The 26,223-nt window shown below is 40.3% G+C and overlaps 1 protein-coding gene across 2 annotated transcripts in view; it reads right to left on the reverse strand.

Annotated features, from left to right (window-relative positions):
* Window positions 1-1,877: 1,877 nt before the first annotated feature.
* sema3h (sema domain, immunoglobulin domain (Ig), short basic domain, secreted, (semaphorin) 3H) overlaps window positions 1,878-26,223 on the reverse strand; it is a 74,228-nt gene continuing 49,882 nt past the window's right edge. The window contains exons 12-21 of one of the 2 annotated variants that reach the window (XM_088082413.1): window positions 15,978-16,047; window positions 11,744-11,888; window positions 11,504-11,593; window positions 11,151-11,280; window positions 10,918-11,006; window positions 9,818-9,859; window positions 8,914-9,068; window positions 8,336-8,397; window positions 7,684-7,826; window positions 1,878-7,198 (exon numbers count right to left, since the gene is read on the reverse strand). In XM_088082413.1, coding sequence (XP_087938539.1) covers window positions 6,722-7,198; window positions 7,684-7,826; window positions 8,336-8,397; window positions 8,914-9,068; window positions 9,818-9,859; window positions 10,918-11,006; window positions 11,151-11,280; window positions 11,504-11,593; window positions 11,744-11,888; window positions 15,978-16,047 — 1,403 coding nt within the window. In that variant the 3' untranslated portion in view covers window positions 1,878-6,721. Of the gene's footprint in view, window positions 7,199-7,683; window positions 7,827-8,335; window positions 8,398-8,913; window positions 9,072-9,817; window positions 9,860-10,917; window positions 11,007-11,150; window positions 11,281-11,503; window positions 11,594-11,743; window positions 11,889-15,977; window positions 16,048-26,223 lie in introns of both variants that reach the window. The other variant, XM_042491601.2, reaches the window with a different exon arrangement.

Here is a 26,223-nt window from a genome sequence, read left to right on the forward strand (position 1 = left end):
CTAGTTTGTGGCTGTAAAGTTTTATTAGGTTTTGACTGTCCTAGAGGTTACTATAGGTTTTATGGGCTACAATAAAACAGCTAAATTAAATTGGGCTCATTGAGTTGGCAAGATTCTCAGCTTTTCACTCATACCCAGTTTATGAAGTTCTCAGACTGCCCAGGGACCCCAGTGTGCTGAAATACTCAAATATACCACGGCAAAAGAAACACATTTACACTGCATGCAAAAAACACATTTTTTGCCCAAATCTGCATGAGACTGGCCTAAAGTGTCTGTAAAAGAGAGACTTGCGGGTGCCCATAGAGTCCATTTTCATCCCGATATCTTGAGGTCAGAGGTCAGTGGACCCCTCTGAAATGATCATGCCAATTTTCCTTCCCCAAAATTTTGACTAACTTTGGAGCCCCCTTCACAACAGTCTAGCATGGCATGATTGGTACCAATACATACCTTATATTGTCTAGTTTCACATAATATCATTACATTCACGCTATCTTAAAAAAGAAAAGAGTCTCTCACACACAATAATGTCAACCAAGATCACCAGAGGTCCTGCAGGTTTCTTAGGGTTAAATACCTAAAGTTTCATATATGATACATACTGTTATGTATTTTTTGAGCTGCTCGATACATGAATTTCCCTGCGGAAATCAATAAAATATCTATCCATCTATCTATCTATCTATCTATCTATCTATCTATCTATCTACGTTTTCAACCCGATTTACTTTATAACAGACTATAAAATATTGGGTGATTATGAGTTGCTTCACTCCAGTCAACATTCACAGTGAAGTGTCAGTGACAATGTAAAAGTTATTCTTACCTTAATCTTTTAAAAATGAGCAAAGATTTCCTTGCAAAAAATCTACAGGTTGGAGAACGGGGGCATCCATGTTTGTTTCTGTATTTTAAAGGACCTTCACTGCCTGCAGTGCACTGAGAGTCCACCAGGGGCAGATGACATGTATCAGATGGTACACAGGTTTTTCAGGAGAGTATTGTTAAATTGGATGACATGGAGTTCATGGCACATTAATATGCATAATGATAGATGTTTACACGTGTTACTGGTAGGTGGCTGTATAACCTCTGGATAAATCATAGACTGCAAATTAAAGCAGCTCCATAGATTTTAATAATACCTACATACTAGCTACCAAGATGCCACATATTTATTCTAGTGAAGCTGGTCGCCTGGCACATATGCCAAAATAAGCATTTCTGCATTCAGGTTTATTTCTGCAGTTTGCTAGCCATTGATATATCCATTGCAGTTTCTTCTGCTGGCCCAGCCCGCAAGGTCACGCTCTGCTCATAGACTTTACATTGTGATGACGTCACAAATTTTTAAATCACATTTCTCGGTTTGAGGATAGTCTCACAAATAGAAAATCACCATGGCTGAATAATTAATACTGGAAAGAGTCATAATTTGACTTGTTTGCAATTCAAGGTGTGCTGCCAACAATTTAAAATATGATTTTTTTGCTACAATACTGCAGTTTGCCGCTTGAAAATAATAGGCTTTAAAGATCAGTGCCATCTGGAGAGATCTGTATTTCAAGGCACTGGTAAAGATTATGGATGTATGTTAGAGAAGGCAAAGATGAGCAGCATTTTATCTATGGGATAAACAGAAAACGGGGTTTGGAGGATGAACCAGCGAGTGTGCGATAAAGTAGTTAGCCTAGCTAGCAACAAGTTTCGGACTTAATATGTTTTTATTAATCTGAAATGAGAAATGTCACAATATGGTTGTCAATTAATATAGAGGTATATCTATCGTATATATATGTGTGCTTTTCTCTGTAGTTCAGTATCTGGATGTAGGTATTTCTTATTAGCACAATAAACCACAAAACACAGGCATGCTCATTTGAAAGCAGACCTTTATACATATTTACAAAAACAAAAACAAAGTCTCCGCACATGAGAGGAGATCAGTTGAAGACAGTTTCATTCCGTCTGCAAAGAAGTCGTTCTGGAAAATCACAAGAGACGAATATTGACACTGAGCTGTAAACACAGCAAAACAGAGTGAAACACAAGAGGCCGTGGTAATGAACGAGCAGCAGCTCTGCACCGACGTCTTTGAGGAGGAAACACTAAATGTTTAAAATGGTCCGCCATAAAAATGTCTCGCAGGAGTTCTGCCTCCTACTCGTGTGGTGTTTGGATCTGACACAAATATACACACATTACACACTCATATACACACAATATCCACAAGCCGGAGACCAGGCAGGCTTCATTGTTTCCGTACTTTTTAGGTTTTTGGATTTGATAAGTGAGAGCAGAGTCAAAACAGAAACTCTTACACTGGCAGTATACTCAAAATGAAATCAAAGGTGGCGACTTCTAACAAACAAAACAAAGGTTCAATCCCGAAAACAAGCGTCACATTTGGCTTGTTTGCCTGAGGGTGTGCATTTGGGCTTGCACGTGTAATTTTTTTGCACTGCCTGCTTTTTAAATTTGCCAACAGGATGGTGCCTGAAATCTAGTCAGTAGTGTCAGATGGTCACATTTAGAAAGCTGAACTTCCTCTACTTCTGCTAGCCTTCTCCTAGCTTCTGTAATAAGTTATACTGTAGAAAAAGCTAAAAAAAAAAAGTTAAATACTTTATTTTTCTCCTTTCTTTTCCCCGTAACCTAATCTTAAAAGTATAATTAAGAGAATTACGAATATAGTTTTCTGGTGATTTTTCATTGTTTTTTTCTATATATATTTTTATAATATCTAATACTCCCCCCTGGCTAATTTTCCGATTATTTTATTGTCACCTTTTACTAATATTTTGCAGTTTGTGGGACATATTAATTTTTTTTTCTGTGTTTTCAAAAGAAATCAAACCAATTTTCTCATGATTCAGAGGTTTAGGCCTAAATACTGGTGAAAGATGTCTGAATGATGTCCATCCAAATGTTAAAAGGTTTAAATTTCAGGAACAGAATAACAAAAAATACAACAATGGTTTCGTTGTAAGCATTTAACAGCCCCAATGAGACTCACAGAGAGAAGCCTATGTGAGCGGCTACATATGATGCTCACAAAATATCTTTGTTTACTTGTCGTACACTGAATGTCATATTTGACAGCCGTCTGAGAACACACCAGCTCTGGATTTCATTTGGATCATTCTGCCAGTTTCACATTGTTGAGGCATGGCTGTACCTGATACTGTACACGACATTACACTGACCAAACTCCCATAGAAGCTCTCTCAATTACACACATTCAGAAGAAGCTCAGCGCTGGCTCGCTCTTTCATGTGGCCAAAGCCAAGGAGCCAAGGAGCCAAGCCCACATTAATTTTCTGCGGGCTCATTCTGCTCTCCGTCCGTGTGGTTTATTTTTCTTACAGCATCAGAAATGTCTCAGATCCATTGCTGAGTTCCCTGTTTGGCAGATTTACTAGCTTGGCCTCTGAACCTTCGTTTCGGCTCCTCTCACTCTGATCCCACTCATCTCACACTAACACATGCATACTGTACAAGCACACACACACACACACACACACACACACACACACACACACACACACACACACACACACACACACACACACACACACACACACACACACACACACACACACACACACACACACAGCAATACACACAACCAGCAGTGCAAAGGGATCGGGAACCTGCAGAAACCAGCATTGGATAAATTTACTCTAATATATTGGAAACAGAAGTCCGTGCTCAGAATCATCGGTGGGATGAAATTAAATACGTGAAAATACGAGAGGCCGTTATTATTGAACTAAACTGTGTGTGTAAATGCTCGTCTTCCAGTAAACCATACAAAATAAGCTTGGTTTGAGTTTAGTGGATCTGTCTGGCCTCCTCCTCCCACTCTATTCTCTCTGTAAACTACAGCTTTTAGTATTACTTTTAAATGCTCGCAAGATGGGCCAAACTCTCAAAAAATAAAATTAAATAAAGTAAAGCAACCATGATGATTGCAGGCAGGACTGACATGAATTTCAACAGGTTGGAGCAAGAAAATGCAACAACAGAAGCAAATGTCAACGACTGGAAATCTTGCAAAATGAAAAAAAGAAAATGACTGTGCAGACTTCAGTATGTGAGGACACAAACGTACACAAAAGACATAACATACAAAGACAAACCAACATGTTAAATAAACCTCCAGTTTGTGAGACATCATTGAACTGGCTGATTTGGGAGCTTGATGTATTTCCCATAAAAATCTGAAACGAGTACTTTCACTCCAGACTGAAGAAATAAATACCACTAAGAAGAAAGTTAAATAGAGGTGGAACGAGCTGTGTTGGTTTAACATTTTAACATTAAGAACAAATTACAATTTACTGCTTTGCAAAGTCACTAAAGTCGCTCAAATCCCACAAGCCAGAGTCCATTTGACGCCAGTCCTGTTTAGCACTTTCTCAAGTTCCAACTCTGTATAATAATGACTTCTTTATTATACATCGGGCCTGCTTCAGAATTTACAGCCAGATGTCATTACCAGCTGTAGCTGCAGGAACAGTAATATATTACTCCATGTCTTTAATTGAGCTGGAACCCACTCAAAGTCACAAATGGCCCAATGGATCCTGAGCCACAGGTTGAAAAACATGCATATTCTGTACAGAGTCTCTTGAAAGTTCAGTTCACACTTCAGTCCTCTTCAAAACGTATTTTCTTGTCCATGTCGTATCAAACACAACTGAAAAATCGTATTAATATATTGATATTCTACACAGTTCGACAGCTGAGTTAACTGTCGGCCATAGTTTTTTTCTAAATAGATTTAAAGCCTCTAAAGTTTCAGTTTCTACATGCTACAAATATGATTTTAAATAGTACCAATTAAAATATCTGTTTTTTTTTGCCAAAAATGCCAGGTAGAAAGGACCCTGGTTATGATACTCAGATCCATTAGAACCATTTAAAACAGATTTAATCACAAATGTCCAAAGGAAGATTTTTTTTATGGAGGTTAATGGAAAGACTTTATCGTGCCTCATCGAATAGCAGCCAAACATTTCTTTCTACAGAAACTTGTGAAGAAAAAAAAATACAATTTGTATATTTGTCTGCAAACTGGAGTTGATGTGCAGTTGTTCTTACGTCATAAGAAACATATTTCCAAAAGCTGCACACTGCACTCATGTGTGAGTCCAACTCAAACAACACTCTATGATTTTTTTTTTCAGATGTTATAACAAACCAAATCTACTGTCTTTATTTTTGTTTACTTTTTTCTACATCTATACTAAGCTCTCTGTTGCGTGGCAGTGCCAGATATGTCTGTAGCACTTCTGAACCTCGAGGAAAACATAATGGAAATATCTCCCGCAGCGTGTCTGTACGGCTGCAGCGTCCTGGGAAAGTAGATCTGAAACCTCATCAAAGCGGTCGCCCTGCTTTTCTCTGCCTTTTTTCTTTGTGGTCACAGTCAGTCATCGCGCGGTCAGACCCCACCTATCTGAAAAAAAACAGCAAAACTCTCACTGTAGGTGAAGTGTTGGTATTTATCCATTTGGGGGGAAAAGATGCATAATATTCCTCAGTGCTATTTACTGCTATTTCAGCAAAACCATAACGATCACTACAGATTATTTTCCAAAAAACACCCACATCACAGAGAATATTTAGACACTTTTTGTTTACCGTCTTCTTTTCATCTAAGTTTAGCTGTTATGCTGAAAACAAACTGTTTTAGAGCAGTCTCTGTTGATGTGTTCAAGGAACCTCCGACATCTGAGTGACAAGCAGCCAAATCCTTTTCATTACATCTGTTTGTTTGTTTGTCTTCTTACTTCCAGTTCCGAGAACAAGGCTTGTCGGTCAAAATCTTTTGAGCAGCTGACCCTCAATTCTATGAAGCAAAGCCAAGGCTGGGGTTTCCTTCAAATATGAAAACAACACGTAGTGAAGTTTGGAAAATGCTGCTGAAATCTGCAATAACATAACATTGAAAAAAACCTTTGAAATATTAAGCATCCTGCATGTCTCCGTCAGATGGTTTTCAAAGCGTACTGTATTTAATGGAAACCAGTGTCTGCCTGGAAGGTACGAAATCAATCTAAACACATCTGCTCTGCTTTGGAGAATAATTGTCAGAGTGTTTGTCGTTTATAATCAGTGGGCAAAAACATGCAAAGCCACCAGTATGGTCTTTAAAGGCAGCGCTAAATTCAGAAAGGTTGGTTGATTCTTCAAATGCTGAGTATCTACTTTATTTTTCTCTGCAGAGGCTCCAGATCTAAAATGTCCTCTTTCATGTCCTCGTCACAGCGCAGTCAGTTAAACTGAGTGATCTGGACGTGCCGTCCATCCTTCATTCAACATGCTACGCAGCCGTATTCTACGTATTCTGCTTTTTCTTTTTATTCACAAGTCTTTTGTCACGGCGCAGCAGTCTTCGCTGTTCACATCCTCCTGTACATACTTCAGTTTGTGTGTAGCTTAGCTTGAAAGTTTGTAACGATAATGAAAGGATGCGTTTTTTGTTTGTAGATAAGTGCATGCGCATGTCCTAGTCTCTGTACATACAGTATGTGTGTGTCTCAGTGTATAAGTTAAGTGTGTGTGTGTGTGTGTGTGTGTGTGTGTGTGTGTGTGTGTGAGCATGTGTGTGTGTCTGTGTGAGCATGTGTGTGTCTTAGCGTGGATGTTAACATTAATGAGTGTGTGTGTTTAAGTCACTGACAATCTGCCTTTCTGTTTGGTGACACATTCAAGCGCTCCTCGGTGCCCTCTGCTGAGGCTTGCTCCTGCTCTTCCTCCCCGCTGCTCTTCCTCCCCCTCCTCCTCCTCCTCCTCCTCCTCCTCCACCACCTCCTCCTCTCTCTCCCCCGTGCTTCCGCCTCTCCGCCCTCTCTTTCTCCTTGATGATGATGTCACCGTGGCGACGGTGGTTGCGTGGGGGTCGGTATCCCAGTGCCCGGCAGTGCTGGCCGAGGTTTCCAGGGTGAATCAGCGCCATCACGTCCTCATACCAGGGCTGGGTCCCTCCGTTCTGATAAGATGAGGCTGACAAGGAAGCGAGGAGGCGATTGGCTGAAGGGCTCCAGACGGTGAGGCGGACGGTGACGGCTGTCCAGTGGTAGCCATGCTCTTCCACCTGGCAGTGGTAGACACCACCGTGTGACAGCTCAGCTTGACGAATCAGGACGCCCCGCTCGATCACCACCAGCTGGTCACCTGTGACCACCTGGAGAAAAAAAGGGCGAGACATCAGATGTTCAAGTTCTTTATCATATGCAAAAATAAATAATAATTAAATTTGGCAATGACAATCTTAAATGTAGGGCTCCCTCCAACCATGCTAATTAAATATGTTAAAAAAAGAAAATAAATTAAAAATGTGAATTTAAAAATAAAACAGTGCAAGTTTAAATAAAGGATAAAACATAAATACAATTTAAAATAAAGCAATTGCAAATGAATAAACTGAATGCTGACAACTTGTGTTTCTGCGTATTTGACAGTCTGGTCATGTTCATAAATTAGTGATGAGGTGGTTGTGGATGACACATGTGCCCAGAGCAAAGGCACTCTGCTTTGTCTTTACTATTATTGTCCGTCGCTGTATTTGAAGAAAAAGCTGCTAGCTGCTTCATCAATTAAAGTAGATGAGTGGTATTGGAAACTTCAAAGAATATTTATGTGTTGAACAAAGTTTGTGTCCTCCAGTACCTGGTTGAGTTCAGGACTGTTCTCTCCAGCCTGCTTGTACCAGGTGACAGCAGCATGTCTGGATCGAGGCAGACACTCCAGGTAAGTGCTGTTGCCCTCAGCAACCACCATCATCCTCTGCTCCGCCTCCACCTGCAGCCCAGCTGCATGAAATCAAGAGAGACGTGATGAGTTCGTGATAAAGTTTTGTTCACTTTTGATTCTGTCCACGTTCTGTTTTTTTATCCCTGGTCCCTTTTCATGTGTGTGAATGCATGGATGCATGCTATTGCAATTTCACACTCTTGTTCCTTTTTTTTAATGTCAAATCAATATCATGGATTTATCATGTTAATACCTTTTTACAAAACACATTTGCTGTTATTTTCAGTGTGTTTATCTGGATCGTGGTTGGACAGGTTTTGTATGTTGTGTAGGTTGTAAAGCTCCTTCATCACATATTCATTTTATCAATATTATTATCTTCATAATAATCATATGTTTTTTATTTTGGGCCATATAGATAGAACTCATTAATTTAACATAATTTTTTCTTTAGCTATGGCATTGTTGAAGCTCAAGTGTTAATCGCCTGCCAAGGGCTACATGACAGTGACCGTGTCTGTTAGTATTAGTGAATGACTGAATGCAGTGCAGTAAATGAGCTCCTCACCTCCCTGTCTGACACACTGAGTTAACGGATCCTCATCCTCCCCTAAGTGACGAGCGTTCCTTCTGTGGAGACAAAGACATGAAACTACAGTAAACAAAGAACCTCAACTTGCTAGTTGCTGAAGAGGCTGCACAGATCATTGCAGCCTGTAATATGGAAGTGTTTGACTTAGCTAACAAATCACTGACAATACAGACATGATAGTTATAAAGTTTAATTAATCCACTTGGGAGCACTAATTTGCTCAGTAGAAAACAGATCAGGGCGTCACAAAAAACAGTATAATATGAAAGTTTCACGGAATACGTCCATTTGTCATACTTTGTTATTGAACCAAATGTTGGTCAAGAGGAAAAAATGCTTAAAATTTCATCAGAATGATTTGAGCTCAGACGTAATTTGAGCCACATTTCAAACTATCAACAAATGTGGTTTAGATCTGATTTGAAATGATCGATTCCATGTGTTTGTCCTTTGCTATTCAGACTTCACCAGGGAAAAAAAAAATCATCTTGTAAGAGATATCCAGCATAGTCTGACTAGTGTTTGAATAAATAGATCTAATTCTTCATTTCTACCTGCGCACGGTGGGCATGTAGGGGCTGCAGGCATGTCCGTCCCAGGTACAGTAGGGGTCTCTGGCCAGGCAGCACTCAGCACAAGCCTGACCGTACAGCTCACACTGGTACAGGGCCAGCTGGGACACACCCTCCGCGGAGCCAACAAACAACCACTGCTGGAGGAGGAGGAGGAGGAGGAGGAGGGGGGGGGGAATAGAAATAGAGATGGAGGAGAAAGAATGAATAATAGGAGGAACAGTGAAAGATGGTTAAGAAATAGCGAGGGAGGAATGGAAGTAGGAAGGAAAAACAGGAAGTAGGAAAGAAGACGAGAGCAATAAATGAAGGAGGGCCAGGAGAGGGCATTCAGTTTGCTCCCGTAAAACACAGAGACACATTCATAGACAATCAACAGCTAAACCAGATCCATCTCCACTCTCTGAGTCACACATCCAACTCACACTCTAACAATGTCAGTACGTGGCCATGGGGAGTGTGAGTGTGTGTGTGCGTGTGTGTGCGTGTGTGTGTGTGTGTGTGTGTGTGTGTGTGTGAGAGAGAGAGAGAGAGAGAAAGAGAAACATGGAGAAACATGGTGATGCTTGCTTTTAATAATCTCGACATGTGTATGTGTGTGAGAACCAGCTTTAGATTTTTATTTCATGAAACCCAGACTATTTTAATAATGCAAACTGTGTGTGTGTGTGTGTGTGTGTGTGTGTGTGTGTGTGTGTGGCATCTCTTCATTACTGCACTGACTGAGGTACGGTAACCATAGAAACTGGTGATGAAGCTGTCCTTGGAGATACAAGGTGGAAACATGAGTGATAAGTGTGATGTAGTGCATATTTGTGTGTGTGTGTGTTTTGTGGAAGTTTGGAAGTTTGAAAGTGAGTTTTTGTGTCTCTTGCTCATCTGTTACCTTTTTCTTTGAGAGTGTCATGGCTGTCACCGGTGATTTGTGCTGTGAGGACGAGAGATAAGAAATTGAGTTTATATTGAGACAAACGAAAGATGAAACTATCGAGAAAGTAGATAGATAGATAGATAGATAGATAGATAGATGGATAGATAGATAACCAAACACACTGAATCATTTTCTAAGGAAAAAGGAACATCTTTGGGTGCGGCTGCAAACCGCAATCATTTTAAACAGTTTAAAATAATTTAGAGAACTGATCTCATAGTCTGGTAATCATCCATATCACTTTAAAAGGGTTTCACAAAGCACATACAAAGCACTTACTTTAAAATAAAGAGTAGAAAAAAACAAGCTCAGACAAAGCAAGAACCACATCAGGCATGAATTTGAGCCTCCAGTGGAATTAATACTGAGCTGAACTGTGAATATTGTGGACTGTGGCTGCAAGAAAAAAATACTCCTGATAACTATGTGCAGCTGTAGAGTTTTATGCTAAAGTAACAAGTTTCGGATAAAAGTGTTTGCTAAATTTTTTGTGCAATTAAATACAGTATATATGTGCGTTGGTCCGTGGCTGGCAAAACATAATATAGATTATAACAGGAAATTTGATCATGCTGGGTAAAACGGCTTTCTCTGTGTGCTCGCATGTAAAGGAGCATACCACAGTTTTTTTTATCTTCATATCGTACCGTAATGTTTCACATTGTTTAAGCTATTGGTTTTCATCCATTTTCATATTGTATGAACAATAGGTTGACCACCGAAACTCTTTACAAACAGGTCATTTATCGGAGTGAGCACCATGTTTGCATTCATTTTTGTTACATCGCAATGCATCTCAAGTGCAGACGGACACGAAAAGTCTGTGCTGCATTACCTCTTGACAATAACAGAAATGTTAGATCAAGTTTGAGGGGTCTGATATTTGATTTTGTGATACCACAACACCACTGGCTGCATTGAAGGCAGCAAAATACGTCTAAAAATCTAAAACATAACAACAAAATCTGCAGAATGATTAATTTTAAGCAAAGTACACAGTAGTCAGGTTTGTAATAAATGCAGTGAAAAATGATGGTATGGAGAGTTTGCTGTACCTGAAAAACCTGTAGCTGCTCCAGAGTGACTTCCTGACTCTGACCGTGCTCTCTGTGCAGATGGATGGCCTTCAGCACAAGGCCAGAGTCTGCAGGATTAAAAAAAAAAGTTTAATGTGAAAAAACATACATTTTGCAATAAAATGCCAAGCACACAATCCTTTACCCGCAAAAACTTAGAGCAGACATACCCCCCACACACACACACACACACACACACACACACTCTTTACCTGTGCCGATGAACAGGACGTCGTAGGTGCCATCCACTGCCTCCACCCTGTCCACCAGCAGTTTGCTGAATTTGTAGTGTACACCCACTCTGACCAGGAGGGGGCGCTCTCCCAGTGGCAGCACATTTTCCTACAACAGTGTGACAAAATGCAGTACATTAGATGCGAATTAACAATTTATTTTAGATCATGTTCACTGTGTTGGCTGGTGTCCCGTCGGTGTTGGATAATGTGATTTCTTAATCTCACTTAAGCGCTGAGACAAAATTAGAGGGACAGCATGTGTTACCTGACAGCCCCAGTCTGATTAAATTATATTGGTGTAATTTTAAAAAGTGATATATCAACTGAACCTGCAGCAGCGGGTGAGTCCTGCTAAAGAAGATGACGTCATCTGGATACTCTCTGGTCGAGCTGTAACTTCCGTATGTGCTGCTGGGACACTGAGAGAGAGAGAGAGAGAGAGAAATAAAAAAATAGAGAGAAATATATAAGGACGAGAACGTTTGGAAGACTCTGATGAATTTTTATCGATATATGTGTTGTGAAATTCAACTTAAAAACAGTTGTCTGAAGGAGTCAAAGTAACTTACAGTTCCTGGTCGTGGGTAGGGCACCTTGCCTGTGAACTCTGCCCACTTATACTGAGGTCCCTCCTTATGAAGGAAGTTTCCCTTGAAAGCTCGAACCACATCCTCCATTCGGTAAACGCACACTGCTGAACCGTTCAGGATGTCACTGACAAGAGAGAAATGAGAACTGTCATTCATCACAGTCGGACTCTTATAATCTTTCCACCCATTATTCCTCCAGCGCGCATGAATAAAAACATGAACTGAGCAAGCCTTTGATGAGTTGCACTGGCCTTAAAGCAGTAAATTCAATAAAAATGTGATGTGCTATATGTACTGTATGAATAGCTGTGAGTCATTGTGGTTTCTCAGCTTGAACGCATCAATTCCCTGCCTGTGCTCTGACCCAAAGTCCAGCTTGGATGAATGTGCTGCTTTCAGCACATAAGTCCCCACCACAACACGTCCCATCCATTGCAGTTACGATTTTGACTAAGTGTATCTGAGTTACACATTCCAGTTGGGGTTTGACGGGTGGAGCTGCCTCTAACAGAACAGTGTTGTGACGTATCAGGGTGGTTTCCTCCGGCTCAGATGGCTGACACATACTGGGCCCTGTCTGACAACCAGTGCAAAGTGTCACAGCAAAACTGTCAGTTTCAGACCAATGCAGTTGACATGTTCACGGTCAGCGCCCATGCTGTGTAAGTAGCAAATGTGCTTGCGCCCATGAATGTGTAGGCCTTAAAATGAGGTGTGGTAAGGCACATTGTTGGCATATTGGCTGCACCACTGACTGACAAAAACTTGGTCCAAAGTTAATGAGTGTTTTCTTGCTTTTGAAAGGATGCATTATTCGGAGAGTAAGATGGGTGGGTGAAATAATAAATCAGTAATAAGGAAAATATTAATTACATTCTCTAAAATGCGAACATAAGGGAGCAGAGCAGAGCTGCAGAGCTGCTGTCTGACTCCCCATTAAGAGAGACACTGTGCATTTATGCACAAGGAGCAGTGTAAATTCATTGATTATTTCAGTTATTTTGACTTTAGTTCTGTTTACTCTGTCAAGTTTCTAACAACAGTTTTTAGTTTCGCTGCAGTGACATTACTACTCTTACTGCATTAATCTGAGCAGAAAACCACTTGCCTCTCCAATTTGCCGAATCTGACATATAAATAGCAGAGCAGCAGGTGCAGGCAAACCTGGTTTTTAAAGGGTAAGGGAGATGACACTGATAGGTTGAGTTCATGTTATACCCAAAATACAATTAATTCCGGGACTAAATACAACCCCCTTTTGCTCCTCGTGCCTTACTTTGCACTCAGATTCTGTGCCGTTCAACAGAAATGGTTGGACATGCCATTAATGCACTTGTGCCATGTACTTAAGACCATGCATCATTTAAATAAGGCCCACAGTGTGTTTAGTCTAGATCTTATCTGGAGGGAAACTCTTTTCTCCCCTTTACAGAAAGGTCAGGGGTCACACTGAGGACCTCTTAGCCACATAGGTCAGAGTGCCTTTGGCTGCTCTGGATTTTAGTGTGTTGCTAAATGGCACTTCAGAAAGGAAAAAGGTTTTTAATCTGAGCTTAAAAAAAGTGCTCTTCATGACTTTGTTTGCCACGTGAATTGACACAGAAAACCCACATAACAATTTTAAAAATATGCAGATATAAAAACACATCAAAAACACTAAGATGTGCATTTCTGCCAAGTGTTTTTTTCTAGTAATATGGAGAAACTCAGAAGCTTCATTTTTGTCGAAATATTTTCACTGGCGTCATGTGTGATGGGCAAGAATCCAAATATGGTAATGAGTTAGAGAATTTAGCTTCTTACTAAGCACTGTAATTTTAATACCTCATATTTTGTAACTGTTTGACCAGTTTACTTTGTTTGAAATGGCCAAACAAACAAAAATAAGAAGGGATGTGTGAATGAACGAGTATATGAATGAAAACAAACAAGAAAACCAACAAACAAATTAACACCTGCTTCTCCAAAACAGCAAAGCACAAAAACAATCTCTGTCTCTCTCTATACATACATAGACACACATATATATAAAACAACGCGATATATGCAAATAACAGAGGACAGCTCCACAGCCTGCACTCTTGACTTCATCACAGGGGACAAAAACCTCAGTGTGTGCAATCATGACTGAGCCAAAGAGAGAAGTTTCCATTCAGAGGGAATGACCTTCCTGCACTCTGCAGTTCTGTGGTTGGGACCCCACCCTGGGTGATGCTTTGGATTTCTGTCCGCTCCCCGCTGAGATTCCAGACACTTTCCAAAACCCAGAAACAGACCAACTCCCTGCTTTGCCATGCCAAATGTCGTCATACCTCTGCTGCTACTGTAGAGCTCCGGCGTTCGCCTCAGAAACTGGGTTATTCTCATGCGGTACCTAACGTCAGAAAGTTTTGAGGAACTGCAGAAATGAGGCTCACTTGCTCATTTGTTCGGACTTTTTCTGACTTTATATTTCTCTGACTGTATTTTAAGCCAGTGCCCATTTTCAGTATTGTATCGGTTCACCTGTTATCTGTCTTTCAGTCGGTCGTAATGAGTCTCTTTTTTGTTTATCATACTTTTTGAAAATCCATTTATCTTTCTTCCTTCTATCTTGCAGTCTCCTGTGTTTGTGTCTCAGCTCTGTCCCAGAGGGAGCAGAAAACCACTCTGTAATAAGTGTCTCTTAACATGCGACCAAATTACCATATTGTATACTAACAAAAGCATATTGTCTGTGGACTCTAATCTAACCCATTTCAGGGCTGCTTCGTATTTTGCATGTTTTGACATGGTTTTTAATAAAATTTGCAGTTGCACAGTCTGTTGTTGTTTGGGTTTGACCACTGGAACATACATAATGTATTTTGCAATTTTTTTTGCAAGTTTCTTGCTGTCCTCTCAAAAAGAAGTTTCAGTGATTAACTCAGAATAAAAGGAAAATGAACAGAGAAAAATGTTAATCTAATGGATAGAAAGACACAGTAGCTCCTCTTTGATATACTGCAGCAACTGAACAGTTGGAAAACTAAAGAGATGCCTACATTTTTATCTAGAAGTCAAAAACTTCACAGACTGTGCCTTTTAATGACATCAAGAAATAAGAAATAATTAAACTGATTATTACAACACACACAGACACACACAGACACACTTGTCGTGTCACAGTCAGGCCACTGATGATGTGATGATGCAGGCTTACATGAGCTCCATTATGTGACATGAATGTGTTGCATTCATGAGTCAAAGTGTGACGGAGGCCTCTGCTGTCTGTGTGCATCTTTCAGTATGTGACATCATCTCTGCATCACACAATACAGTGTGACATCACATCACATCACAGATTCTTGCTCGACTGCTTTATGGTCTTATCGAGACGTTTTTTTTTTTTCTAACGACTGTACTTTGTTAGCTACTGTAATTCTCCATAAAATGATATGACATAAAACAACCTTTTTCTGTCTGACGTATGAACCGTTCCTTTCACCTCTGGCATATTTTTTAATTGTCATTTCATGACGCACTATTGCTTTCATTAGAAATGTTATCTTTCTTTTGTGAATTATTGAACAGGTATAAGTGGTGAGAAATCTTCTCTGCATCAATCATCGTGAATGAAAACATCATCATAACCTCCACTGTGCTCTGCAGTTCAACAAAAAGCTTTGATTTTTAGCTAATAATGTAAAGTTCCTTTAAACTTTACAGATAACGTACCTGACGCCTCCACTTGGCTGCCCAATGCAGCTTCAATCTCCATGATCACTGTTTAACTTTATTTCAAAATAAACTGTTTTCTTTTTTTCTTTCATTTTTTTAACCATGAGAATTCATTTTCAGGAAATCATATTTACACCAATGAGGTATCCAATAGCTCAGCTGGAGCTATGTGGGATAAATGCCTTCTCTTACTGTATCTTCCACTCTTCTGTTTTACACTCAAAGGAAAGAAGGTTTTTGCTGTCTTGCACTACAGCACAAAACAGCTGAGCCTAAATATATCTGTAGGGGTTGTTAATCAATACCAATGACTCAATGCATTTGTTTTTCACTGTGAGCAATCTCTGTAGGAACAAAACTCTCCTCCCAGTGGAAATTCAACACACTCCCAGTACCTCCCACTCACCATCACCCTGGCACTTTCAACCTTTAAACAAGAGTACACAGATTACAAAATGTAATTTGAAGTTACTACAGCACACTCTCTTGTTTTGTGCTTCATAGAGGTACATACCTGGAGGTGGTAAACAGGCCGTAGATGAGAGGGTTCTTCTTGTCTTTCCCCTGGAGGATAAAGATGTCTTCTAAATTGAGGAAACAAGAATAGGAGGGAGAGAACAGGAAGGGGAAGGAGATAAACGAGGAAAAGCATTAGTTAAACCAGGGTAAAAATCATAACAGTGTCTGAACTACTGAAGAAGTTTTGATTAGTGTTGCACCTGTACGTGTGTTTGTGTGTGCACCTATCATTCTGACTGTGTGACTAATAGCGGGGGGCGTGCTGGCAGCATGGCTCACTGGCTGCTTATAATGAAACTGTAGCCATTAATAACCAACCACAGTGGGAGAGCTGAGCGCCGTGTCCGCCACAGGAGAACAACACCTGCTGTCACACGCACTAACACCCCGACTCAGTCTTCACTCTCCATTTCAAACACAGCCAATCACAACATTTGATACGTTATTCTCACTCCGACTGCGGCCCCTCACACGGCGCGATCAGGTGGAGTGCGGATTACCGCTCTCTCCATCTGTCTGTCTTTAAAGCCTAATATCTCAAACACCACTGGCATTATAGAATTTGAGAAATTACACTGACTGGCCCCTTGACGATGTTTATATTTCTAAATTATAAGATATATCACACGCCCAGCGTCATATCTTGACAAGTTTTAAAGAGATGATCAATCTTTGCATTGCTAATTTGATAAATTACATTAATTAAAACTCCATGCACAAACTTGGCACAATAGCAACTCTCTGAACAGTAGGTCAGAATGAATCAACTGCAACACTGGTAATAATATATTAACTATAAATCATTCATCACACAAAGATTTAATTAAAAGTATCCTGCAGATGCTCTGACCAGTAGTGGCACTATGGAATGACGCTTGCTGCCTGTCTGTCTGTATCTTGTAATATATCAGCATCAACACAAGTCCATCAAAATTAAGCATATTGTATTAAGTTCAGTAGACTAGATTCAAAATACCATAAGTGGTGTCTGAGATAATGTGTGTAATAAATAAAACTAACAGCTGTTCCATGAAATCCTTATCCTGTCCTTTGTCTTTGGGTTTATCACTGACCATTTTTTCTGAAATACACAGGAAATGAAACATCTCACAAATAAAGTATTAACAAACAGACTGACTGAGGAATCAAGACCAAAAAATGTCTTATAAAAGTTTCTCATTTGTAAACTTGCAAACAAACATACACATGTAACAGTAATTTTAGGACTGATTTTAATGTTTACCTACAAGTCATTAAATGAGCTATCCCCAGTCTTTCTCTGAGGCCTTTTAAAAGACATACGTCAGATCCACTGAACTGTTGCTCCTTGTTGTCCCGAGATCAAGACTGAAACATGAGGTGCTTTTTAAGTTGTAGCCCCCAAATTCTGGGGCGAGTTGCCTTTAAATGCTGCACTGGCCCCTACACTGCCTGTTGTTAAATCCTGTCTTAAAACACATTTTTATTGTCTGGCTTTTAACTTCTTATGAGTTTTTATGTTTATACAGTCTCTGTGTTTTCCCTGTTAATGTGTTTTTCTTAATGGTCTTTATGTTTTCCTGTGTTGTTTTTATGTTTGCTATTTTTTGATTGTGCAACATTTTGGTCAACTGTTTTTAAATGTGCTTCACAACTAAATTTGGATTGGATTCTTTACTTACAAAAATCTCCAAGTGCAGCATTCTGGACTTTGAAAAGACGTAACTTCCTTCTAGTTGATGCAAATCTGGTCAATAAATCCATTCATCCTCACGATACGCACTGAGTGGGCAAATAAAGGACCTACAATAGCAGCACTGGTTTATGTAGTCTGACTCACAGGTGCTGCCCAAGACGACAGTGACTGATTTAAAGAAATACAACCAACCTGGAGCATTTTTTCCATTATTGCAAAAGCCAGACTTTTCAGCAGCATTGGCACAGCACTAAAAAAAAAAAGTCCGGCGATGCAAGACTAATGTTAGTGTGACATACAGTATCAGACATTACTGGTCCTAGTTTGACAAAATGTGGAGCTGCTCACCTCACAGTCTTGATCCTTCCATGATTCTAGTGCTGCTCATTGTTGTATAATTCAGTTGTCTGCTGTCAGACAAGATAGACAACGCCTTGATTCCCACTGTTTATTTAAACCACAATAAATCACAACTTTTTTTTTTTGTTTTGCTCTTTTGTCTCAGATAAGAGTTGGGAATGTTTTCATCATCATATCACAACAGCAGGGAACAGAGCCCTTTGTTTCCTGTGTGGCATGCTGTGATAAGCTATAAATACATGACTTGACTCGGCTCCTCGGGTACTGAGAGACGAATAACTTTTAAAGTCTCAGAAAAACTCTATAAAAAGGTTTCACCCTGAAAGTACTCAGGTTGATGTTGAGATGCAAAGAGTTTGGCAACCTTTGCAGCAATAAAGGTTGAAAAAAGGATGTTCAAAACTAGGTTTGGATGTGCGTCTCTCCTTGTTTCCTCTCCTCTCCTTTCACACGAGGAGGCAGAGATGTTGTTGTGGTGACGGAGACAGTGAAGCGTATCACTGTTCCCACATTCCCAACGTTCCTGCTGCTTCAGATGGCCTCCATGGAACTACAGCCCTGCAGGAAGTCTAATCTCATCTCATCTCTCTCTCACACACACACACACACACACACACACACACACACACTTGCCACACACTGTGAAAGATTCGGGAGCGCATAAGCATCAAACAAAGAGAAATAAAAGCTTGTATGGCCACATGCACCCACACACACACACACACACACAAACACACACACACACACACACACACACACACACACACACACACACACACACACACACACACACACACACACACACACACCAAACTGCAGGGACTAAAGCACATAGTTGAACACACACTGATACTGTAAGTATAGACACACATACAATAAGCAGGCCCCTCGGGGCAGAGCAGAGAGAACTATGGGTATTCTGCAGCCTGCAGCGTACACATCTCTCACACCCTCCATCCTTTATTTAATGTATCACTCTTTCATTATTAAGTTTTCTTTAGCGCTTCTCCTGCTTTGCTTTTTCTCATTTGTGCAGTTATCTCTCTTTACTCCTGTTCCTGTCCTCTATTGCTTCCAGCCATTTTTTAAACCGTACTGCATATAATATTTTTCAACCTTCTTCCCATTAAGAAAAAAAATTCTAGCCTTTTTTTTCCGCCCACATCCTCCAAAAAAATGCCCCTTTTTGTTCAACTCCTTTCATTAATCAAAACCTTTATCATCTCTCCATTTTGTTCTCCTCCTACTTGTCTTAAAGTTTTTTTATGGCAGTTTTGCTTTATTACTCGGGATGATATGTATGCTGTTTGGCGAATGCTTTCATCCAAAGCACCTCAAAGTTTTTTTCAAAAGGGAGATGAGACAGAGTCAAAAGAAGGGCATTGGAAGATTTACATCTAAAGCTGCAGAGTGAAGTTTTATAGCCACACAGCTAGACTGGTGGAAGCCATTTCTGCACAGATGAAAGACAGACTCTCTTTAAACCTGGTGAGAACATGTTCACTGGGTGATTAGTGAGTCCAATAGAGCAAAAAAACTGATACAATCCATTTGTAAGTGCGTGCAAATATGCACCAAAACGAATCATCCAAATCACATAAAAAGAGGCAGTCAGAACGTTATTTGGCCACACTGATGACAAAGTGATGAAACAGCTTGTGTGCAGGACACATGTTTGAGTTGTGAGATGGTAAATACACTTTCATGTGCAAAGGTGAAGAACAAGAAGTTGCAGTTTTGACGAATACTTGTTACGTAAATTGGAATATAAGCTCCCGTAAGGATTCATGCAGGACAGATGTGTTTACTTTTTTACTAAAAGAACACTGATTTCCCAGACGTGCATTGCAGCCAAGTGAATCCTAATTTGGATATTTGCAGATCAAAAGACTTCCAGACATGTAGGTTAAAATTTGGTTGAAAAGCAAAGTGGGTTTTTTTTATATTATATAATGTTAAGCAGATGGCTTTAAGCAGAGCAACTTTGAACAAACAGAACTATGAGATCAAAATGTTCTTGTGATTAGCAGAAGTAACTTTATAAGAAGCTTTAATGGATTCTCTGCAACAGACTTAATAAAAGTTAGCCACAGTGACCTGAAATCAGTCTTTCCAGCCCCCTTAATAGTGGTTGAGTTGAGAAGCCCCCGAGTCCACTCATTTTGTCAACTGAATCACTGCACTCTTTTTTCTTCTCTAGTTGCGTCATTGCAGAATATGACAGGCTATAAATTTTTACAAACCATGTCTTGTTTTAAATGACTTAACTTCAAAACCAGAGAGAGGTGACGTAAAGAGAGAGCAGCGCTTAACAGAATACTGCGAGTTGTTTCTGTTTGCTGCTGCTGTGTTTACTGTTAATGAGGTCAGCTACTTTTGAACTGGATGCTGGTACAACCTCCTCTGCTCTTGCCCAGAAATACTGTTAAGTGTTTATGAAAACAAAAAAGCAGTTATAGAAAAGAAAAAAAAAGTATGAATTTCAAACACATGACAAAACATCAAAAATGTATACAATAATACATTCTATTAGGCAGGGTGGTGCTTTGAGCTTAATGCTAATGTCAGCATGCTAACCTGGAATAACACTCAAATCTCAAGCTGGCGTGTTAGCAAATGTTAGCACGCTAACATTTGCTCATTAGCACTGAAAACAAAGCCGAGGCTGATGGGATTATTAGATTTTCAAATGTTGGTAACAGGGGGAATTTTGACCTGTAATTAGCAATGGGTGAAAAGTTAAGGGATCACCAAAGTGATCAAAATTCATCCTGAGGGGGGACATAAATGCCTTTAACAAATTTCAAGGTAATCCATTCAACACATGTAGAGATATTTCAGTCTGGAACAAAAAAAAACCCACCGACCGATGGACTGACACTGCCACATGTGCTGCTAGCATGTTTAAAAATACTCCAAAAACCAAGTACCAAGGGAAAGAAAAATCTTCATTCACTGTGTATAAAGAGCTGTTTTTACAGCCAGGTAGAAAGGAGGCCACATAGCATGTAAAAGAAAATATACTGCATAAATATTGAAAAGTACTGCGTAAACTTAATACAAACTTTGGTGAAGCCTTCAGGGAAAAGCTCTGAACCCCTGCTTTCTGCTTGAAAGTTAGTCAGTCTCTCTTTCTTCTCAGCACCTCACTGTGCATTCAGCTTCACATGAAAACAAAGTTAAACTTTTCGGAAGACGCAGCCAGAACAACATTTTTCTTTTTCAGACTTTGAAGAAGACGCCTTGGTTATTTACAGCTCAGCTTGGCAAAAATTCACTCTTATCTCCCCGTGACAAGTTTAAATCACGCCTGATTTAGTGCTGTTCCACCTCGCTTCTACATCTCCCTTCAGTTTGATTTATTAAACTGTAGTGACTTTAATGTTGTTAATCTTTTATGGGAGGGAAAACACACACACACACATTCATCACAAACACTGAGTGCAGGAAATATGAGGCCAGTCTGCTTCTGTGCACAGAGTTATCTGACCAGGTGAGTCAAGGTGAACGTTTGATCATTTTTCAAGTTGAAGCAACAAGGAGCGCAGATTTGAAGTTATAAAATATGTACAGAGCAGCATTTTAATCATGTTGCGGTTATAGGAAACATCTTCTTTCTCTTTTTTATCTTTTCGACCACATCTTCTTTCTCTTTCACAGTCAGACAGCTGGCCACCATCTTAACAGTAATCCCTCACTCTGAGCCTTCCTTTCTCTGCTTTTCCCTTCTCTCAATCTTCTCGCCTTTTCTTTGTGTCTCTTTATCTTTTCATCAGGTGCTCATCCCACGTCCCTTTCTGCTCAAATCCACCTGGACTTCCCAGAATCCCTCTGGGCATCTCTCATTCTCTTTGTTTCTCACTTTCGCCGTTCTACCCAATCTCCCTCCCTCCTGCTATCTCTCCATCCCTCCATCTCCCCATCCATCTGTCTGTCTGGCCTATTTTCTCCGGAGGATTGTTCTTGTGTCTTCTTCTCTAAACAAAAAGCGGCTGTGTTCCCCTGAGGGAAGATAGTCTTGTCTAGCCCGTAGACCTTCAGCTTCAGCCCCTATCTTCCTCCTCCTCCTCCTCCTAATTGTCTGGCCATAGCCCCTGAGGCAAACACCCCTATCCTCCTCATCCCCCCCCCCACCCCCCCTTCCCTGCCCAACCACCCTGAATGCCAACATCCACCTCCTCCCTCCTCTTTCTGACCACACGCCCCTGTCTTTATTTCCTCCTCGCCATCTTACAGTAATTTGCCAATAACAGCCCTGCCTCCATCTTGTCTGGTTCTTGAACCCCCTCAGCTATCGGCCCTATTCCTTCAGCCACCGCACGTTTTTTTTCTCTGACACATTTTCCCCCTCCAGGCACCGCTATTATCCTCACCCTGATGTCTCTCTCAATTTCAACATTTATGTCCAGACTGAGATGTCCATTTTGTAGACGCCAACTCTTGCAAGGTGGCAATAAACGGCTTTTCACTTAAATCATTGCCTGGACACCTTTTGTCTCTTAAAAGCCTTTTGTGTTCTTCAGAGTCACTGACCAGCAAATCTAGATAAGAATTAAATATATATAAATCAGTATATTATGTATCATTTTGGAGGGCACTTTCCATTTTACGATGTTCATTACACAGTTCTCTTCAAATAAGTATACAATATTTCTGAAATTCTCCCTTTAAAAGACCGGGAATCTAGCCAGCATTAATATGGCACTTGGCTAAACTAATAATTTACATTTATGGCTTCTAAAAAGTGTAAATTTTACATAATAAAGTGGAGAGGACAGAGCAGACTCTACTTCTTTAAATGCCTGCAACAAGATTTTGCAAATGTTTTATCAGTCTGTTCTTGTCAGTGCAATTTTCTTTGCTGCAGTATTCTGGCATCAGAGCCAGTGACCAAAACAAACTTAACGAACTCATCAAAAAAACACATCTATGTTCTGGGAACCAGCTCAGAGCCTTTAGAGGTGACGGTAGAGAAGAAATCCCCTCACCTAGAATTTGTATATTACTAAGCTGTTTTCATAATTACGTTGTCATTCCATTTTCCTTAATAACACATGTGCTGTTTCATATTTATTAGTCGCATAAAACATCATTTCTAGGAGACAGGGCTGAGAGAAGAGGATGATGGACAAATGGTTGTGTAACATGGAAAGCATCTCACATCCTCTTTACGACCTCCTGGTCAAACAGCGGAGCACTTTCAGTGAGAGACTGATCCAGCTGTGCTGTAACAATGGCTGTCAACAGCTGCCATCTTTTTTTTACAATCAGCCCCTGTGTGTGAGGACAGGGCAATACACCTTTCATCTTCTTTTAAACTATCTGATCCATGACATATTTTACAGTATTTGTTGTATTCAAATGTTGCACTACTGTGCAACATCCTCTCTAAGTTTTTGCCAAGTTTTGTATATTAAGTATGAGATTTTTATTGGTTTTTTTGCACATTATCTGTCTTTTTTGTTAAGCTGCTGTAACCGTGCAATTTCCCGCTGGGATTAATAAAGCCTTCTGTCTATATAAATGTGTAAAAATCTATAACTTCCACCCACTACATCTCCTCAAGAACCCTACACATCCCTCCTCCACATCTCCTTGTTTTCTCCTCCCCCCTCTTCCCTCCATCTCACTATCTGCACCATCCTTCCCTATTAACCCCATTCCCCTCCTTCCCTCCCGTCCTGTCTCCCTCCCACCAGCCCTCACACCCTTTTAGCTTCACTTCACCTCACTCACCCCCTCCGCATCCTTCAAAATTGCCTTTTGTCTGAGCTTTAGTATTTCCTGCTACATAAACATCACTTTCCCGTCTCTGACTCTTTCCTCCGGTCTCGTCCTCCTCCTCCGTCTATCCATTGCACCATTTTTCATTCACACTCCTCCGTTGCATCAGCACGTAAACTAATTTTGAACACTGTAGAGAGATGGGAAAAAAAGTACTGCCAACGATCAGTGAGGACCTTCCTTACTTTCAAAACTTACTCTGGTCATGCCCTCTCATCTGGATTTCTGCACTAATTAGCCGTCTTAGTCCCCTCTCTCTATACAGTGAAAATGTGACATCCCTTGTGTCACTTTAAGGCCACCGTAGCTCAAGGGGAATAGGAAACTGGTGGCAAAGGGGAAGCTGTACCCGACATTTCCACTTTGGATGTCTTAAACAACCTTTAAATATCAGCTACATCTCTTAATTTTTCCATTTTCGTTTCTTCCCAAGGAACGCCCTTCTATAGGGCAGAGCTCCTCACTCCCTCTCTTTTCTTCATCACCCACTTTCTTTACTTTTCCAACCCTGAAGCCAAATGTTTTTCAAATCCTTTACTTAATCGGCTATTTCTTGCCTCCCTCTCTTCTCCTCTACCTTCTCTTTTACAGTGTTAGAGCAATAATGTCTTGATAACAGTTTCTCGTCTCTTACTCGTCTTCCTTCCTCGGCCTCTGTTTTCCTCGTGTCCTCCTCCATCCCCTCCTATTTCTTTCTTCTCTTGTCTGGTCAACACCTTGTGGTATAACCTCTAGCCTCTTCCTACTTGTCCTACTTCATCTTTCTTCTCTCACCCTCCTTCTAAGCCATCCTCCTTCTCTTCTGGCCAGCAGCTCCCCTCCTCCCTCCCCTATCTTTCTCCTCTGTTTCTCCTTCTGATAAACTGGGCTTCCATTCAAGTATTTTCACACAAGCCATGATGGATTAGAAAGGCTGAATGGAGGCGTCAAAACATGATTAATTCCCCTCTGTATCACAAAACATGTTTTCATACCCCCTTTAAACAGAAAGTGTTTTTGTTGATGAGGTAATTAAGCAGTAAATAGTGGAAACGTTTTTGTCAGGTTAATCTGACGGGACAGGGTGTGCTGGTGGCTCAGTAGTACATGTAACTGCTGTTTTCTCAGTTCCTATATGGACTGAGATACTGTGTCCCCCTCCACTCCCTTTTTGACCTTTTTTTTTTGTCTGTCTGTATTGACCAATAAAGACAAAGAAGAAACAATCAATCCCGTGCCGAATTGACAAGAATACTGTCAACATAAGACATCTATCATCTTGTATTTCTAGAGTTATGCGTTTTTGAGGAGACATCAGAAATAGCTAATATGTCACATTTCTTAAAGGGAGTTTAACCTAAAATTTACAACTGGGAGCAGGATGGGAAATGATCTCAAAAGGAATCTAGCTGTAGTATATAGTAAATAGTGACCCAGCAACATTCCCAAGCTTTGCTAAATCTAATAGTGTCTGACTTAACACTCCTGCTGTCTTCAGATATAAGATGGTGTCAGAATTTAGTCTTTTTAAAACCTTTTCAAAGTCTCCGACTAGGATTGGGTGGTATCGAGGTATCACTGTATGTCACAGAATTTAGAGATCCCACAGGTATGACTTTCATTAACATTGACAATACAGATGCTCTTTCTTATTAAACTGATGCTATACTGAGACAGTGAGCTGAGACAGATGGCGACTGCGAGTGGTAATTTTATTCAACACATCATCTCTGTTCAGCCCACTAACATGTCGGTATCCGCTGCGGCAACAAGTGTCTTCTGGTCCTCCAGCATGAACGGCCCTTTTAGTATTTAGTAAGTATTTAAACCCAGCAAGACTTGTCTAAGAAGGCTGACTGCATATTAGAAACGCAGAATTGTAGGCTGGACAATGACATACGTGCTAAAATAACTTTGATCACCAGTTGTTCAGCTTTTCTTCTTTTTAAACACAAATACATATACCTCAGTGAAATGTAAGGGAGGTATGAAGGTATGAACAAAATAAATCGTCCACCCCAAGCCTTTCTTCTAGTGTTTCAACGCTAAGTAATTTGCAGTGATGCCAGCTGAAATTATCTCGACTTACCGGCAGATTTTATTTGCACTTCCAATTTAAATATAATTTTCTGACTCGAAAATATACCAACTAACTCTCCAAGATGAATATTTTTTTCTGTTAAAACACACTGTGGTTGGTTTATTTGTTTCAGCAAGTCATACTAATTTTCTGTTACAGTTACATCTGTATTTACTAACTAATCTACGGCTATATTTGCATCCAAACAGTCCCAGGGTAAATCTATCCACTTTCTGTTTGTCTCTCGGCCCTTCCCTTATCCCTGCCACTGTCTCTTTTCTCTCTCGATTTACTCACCAGACTATTTCTTTCTGGCCTACGCAGACTTCATCTCATCATACGGAGGCATGGTAGAGATGACAG

This window comes from Plectropomus leopardus, chromosome 9 (assembly GCF_026936395.1).
Source record: "Plectropomus leopardus strain MGB_pleo_1.0 chromosome 9, ASM2693639v1, whole genome shotgun sequence".
NCBI classification, from domain to species: Eukaryota; Metazoa; Chordata; class Actinopteri; order Perciformes; family Serranidae; genus Plectropomus; species Plectropomus leopardus.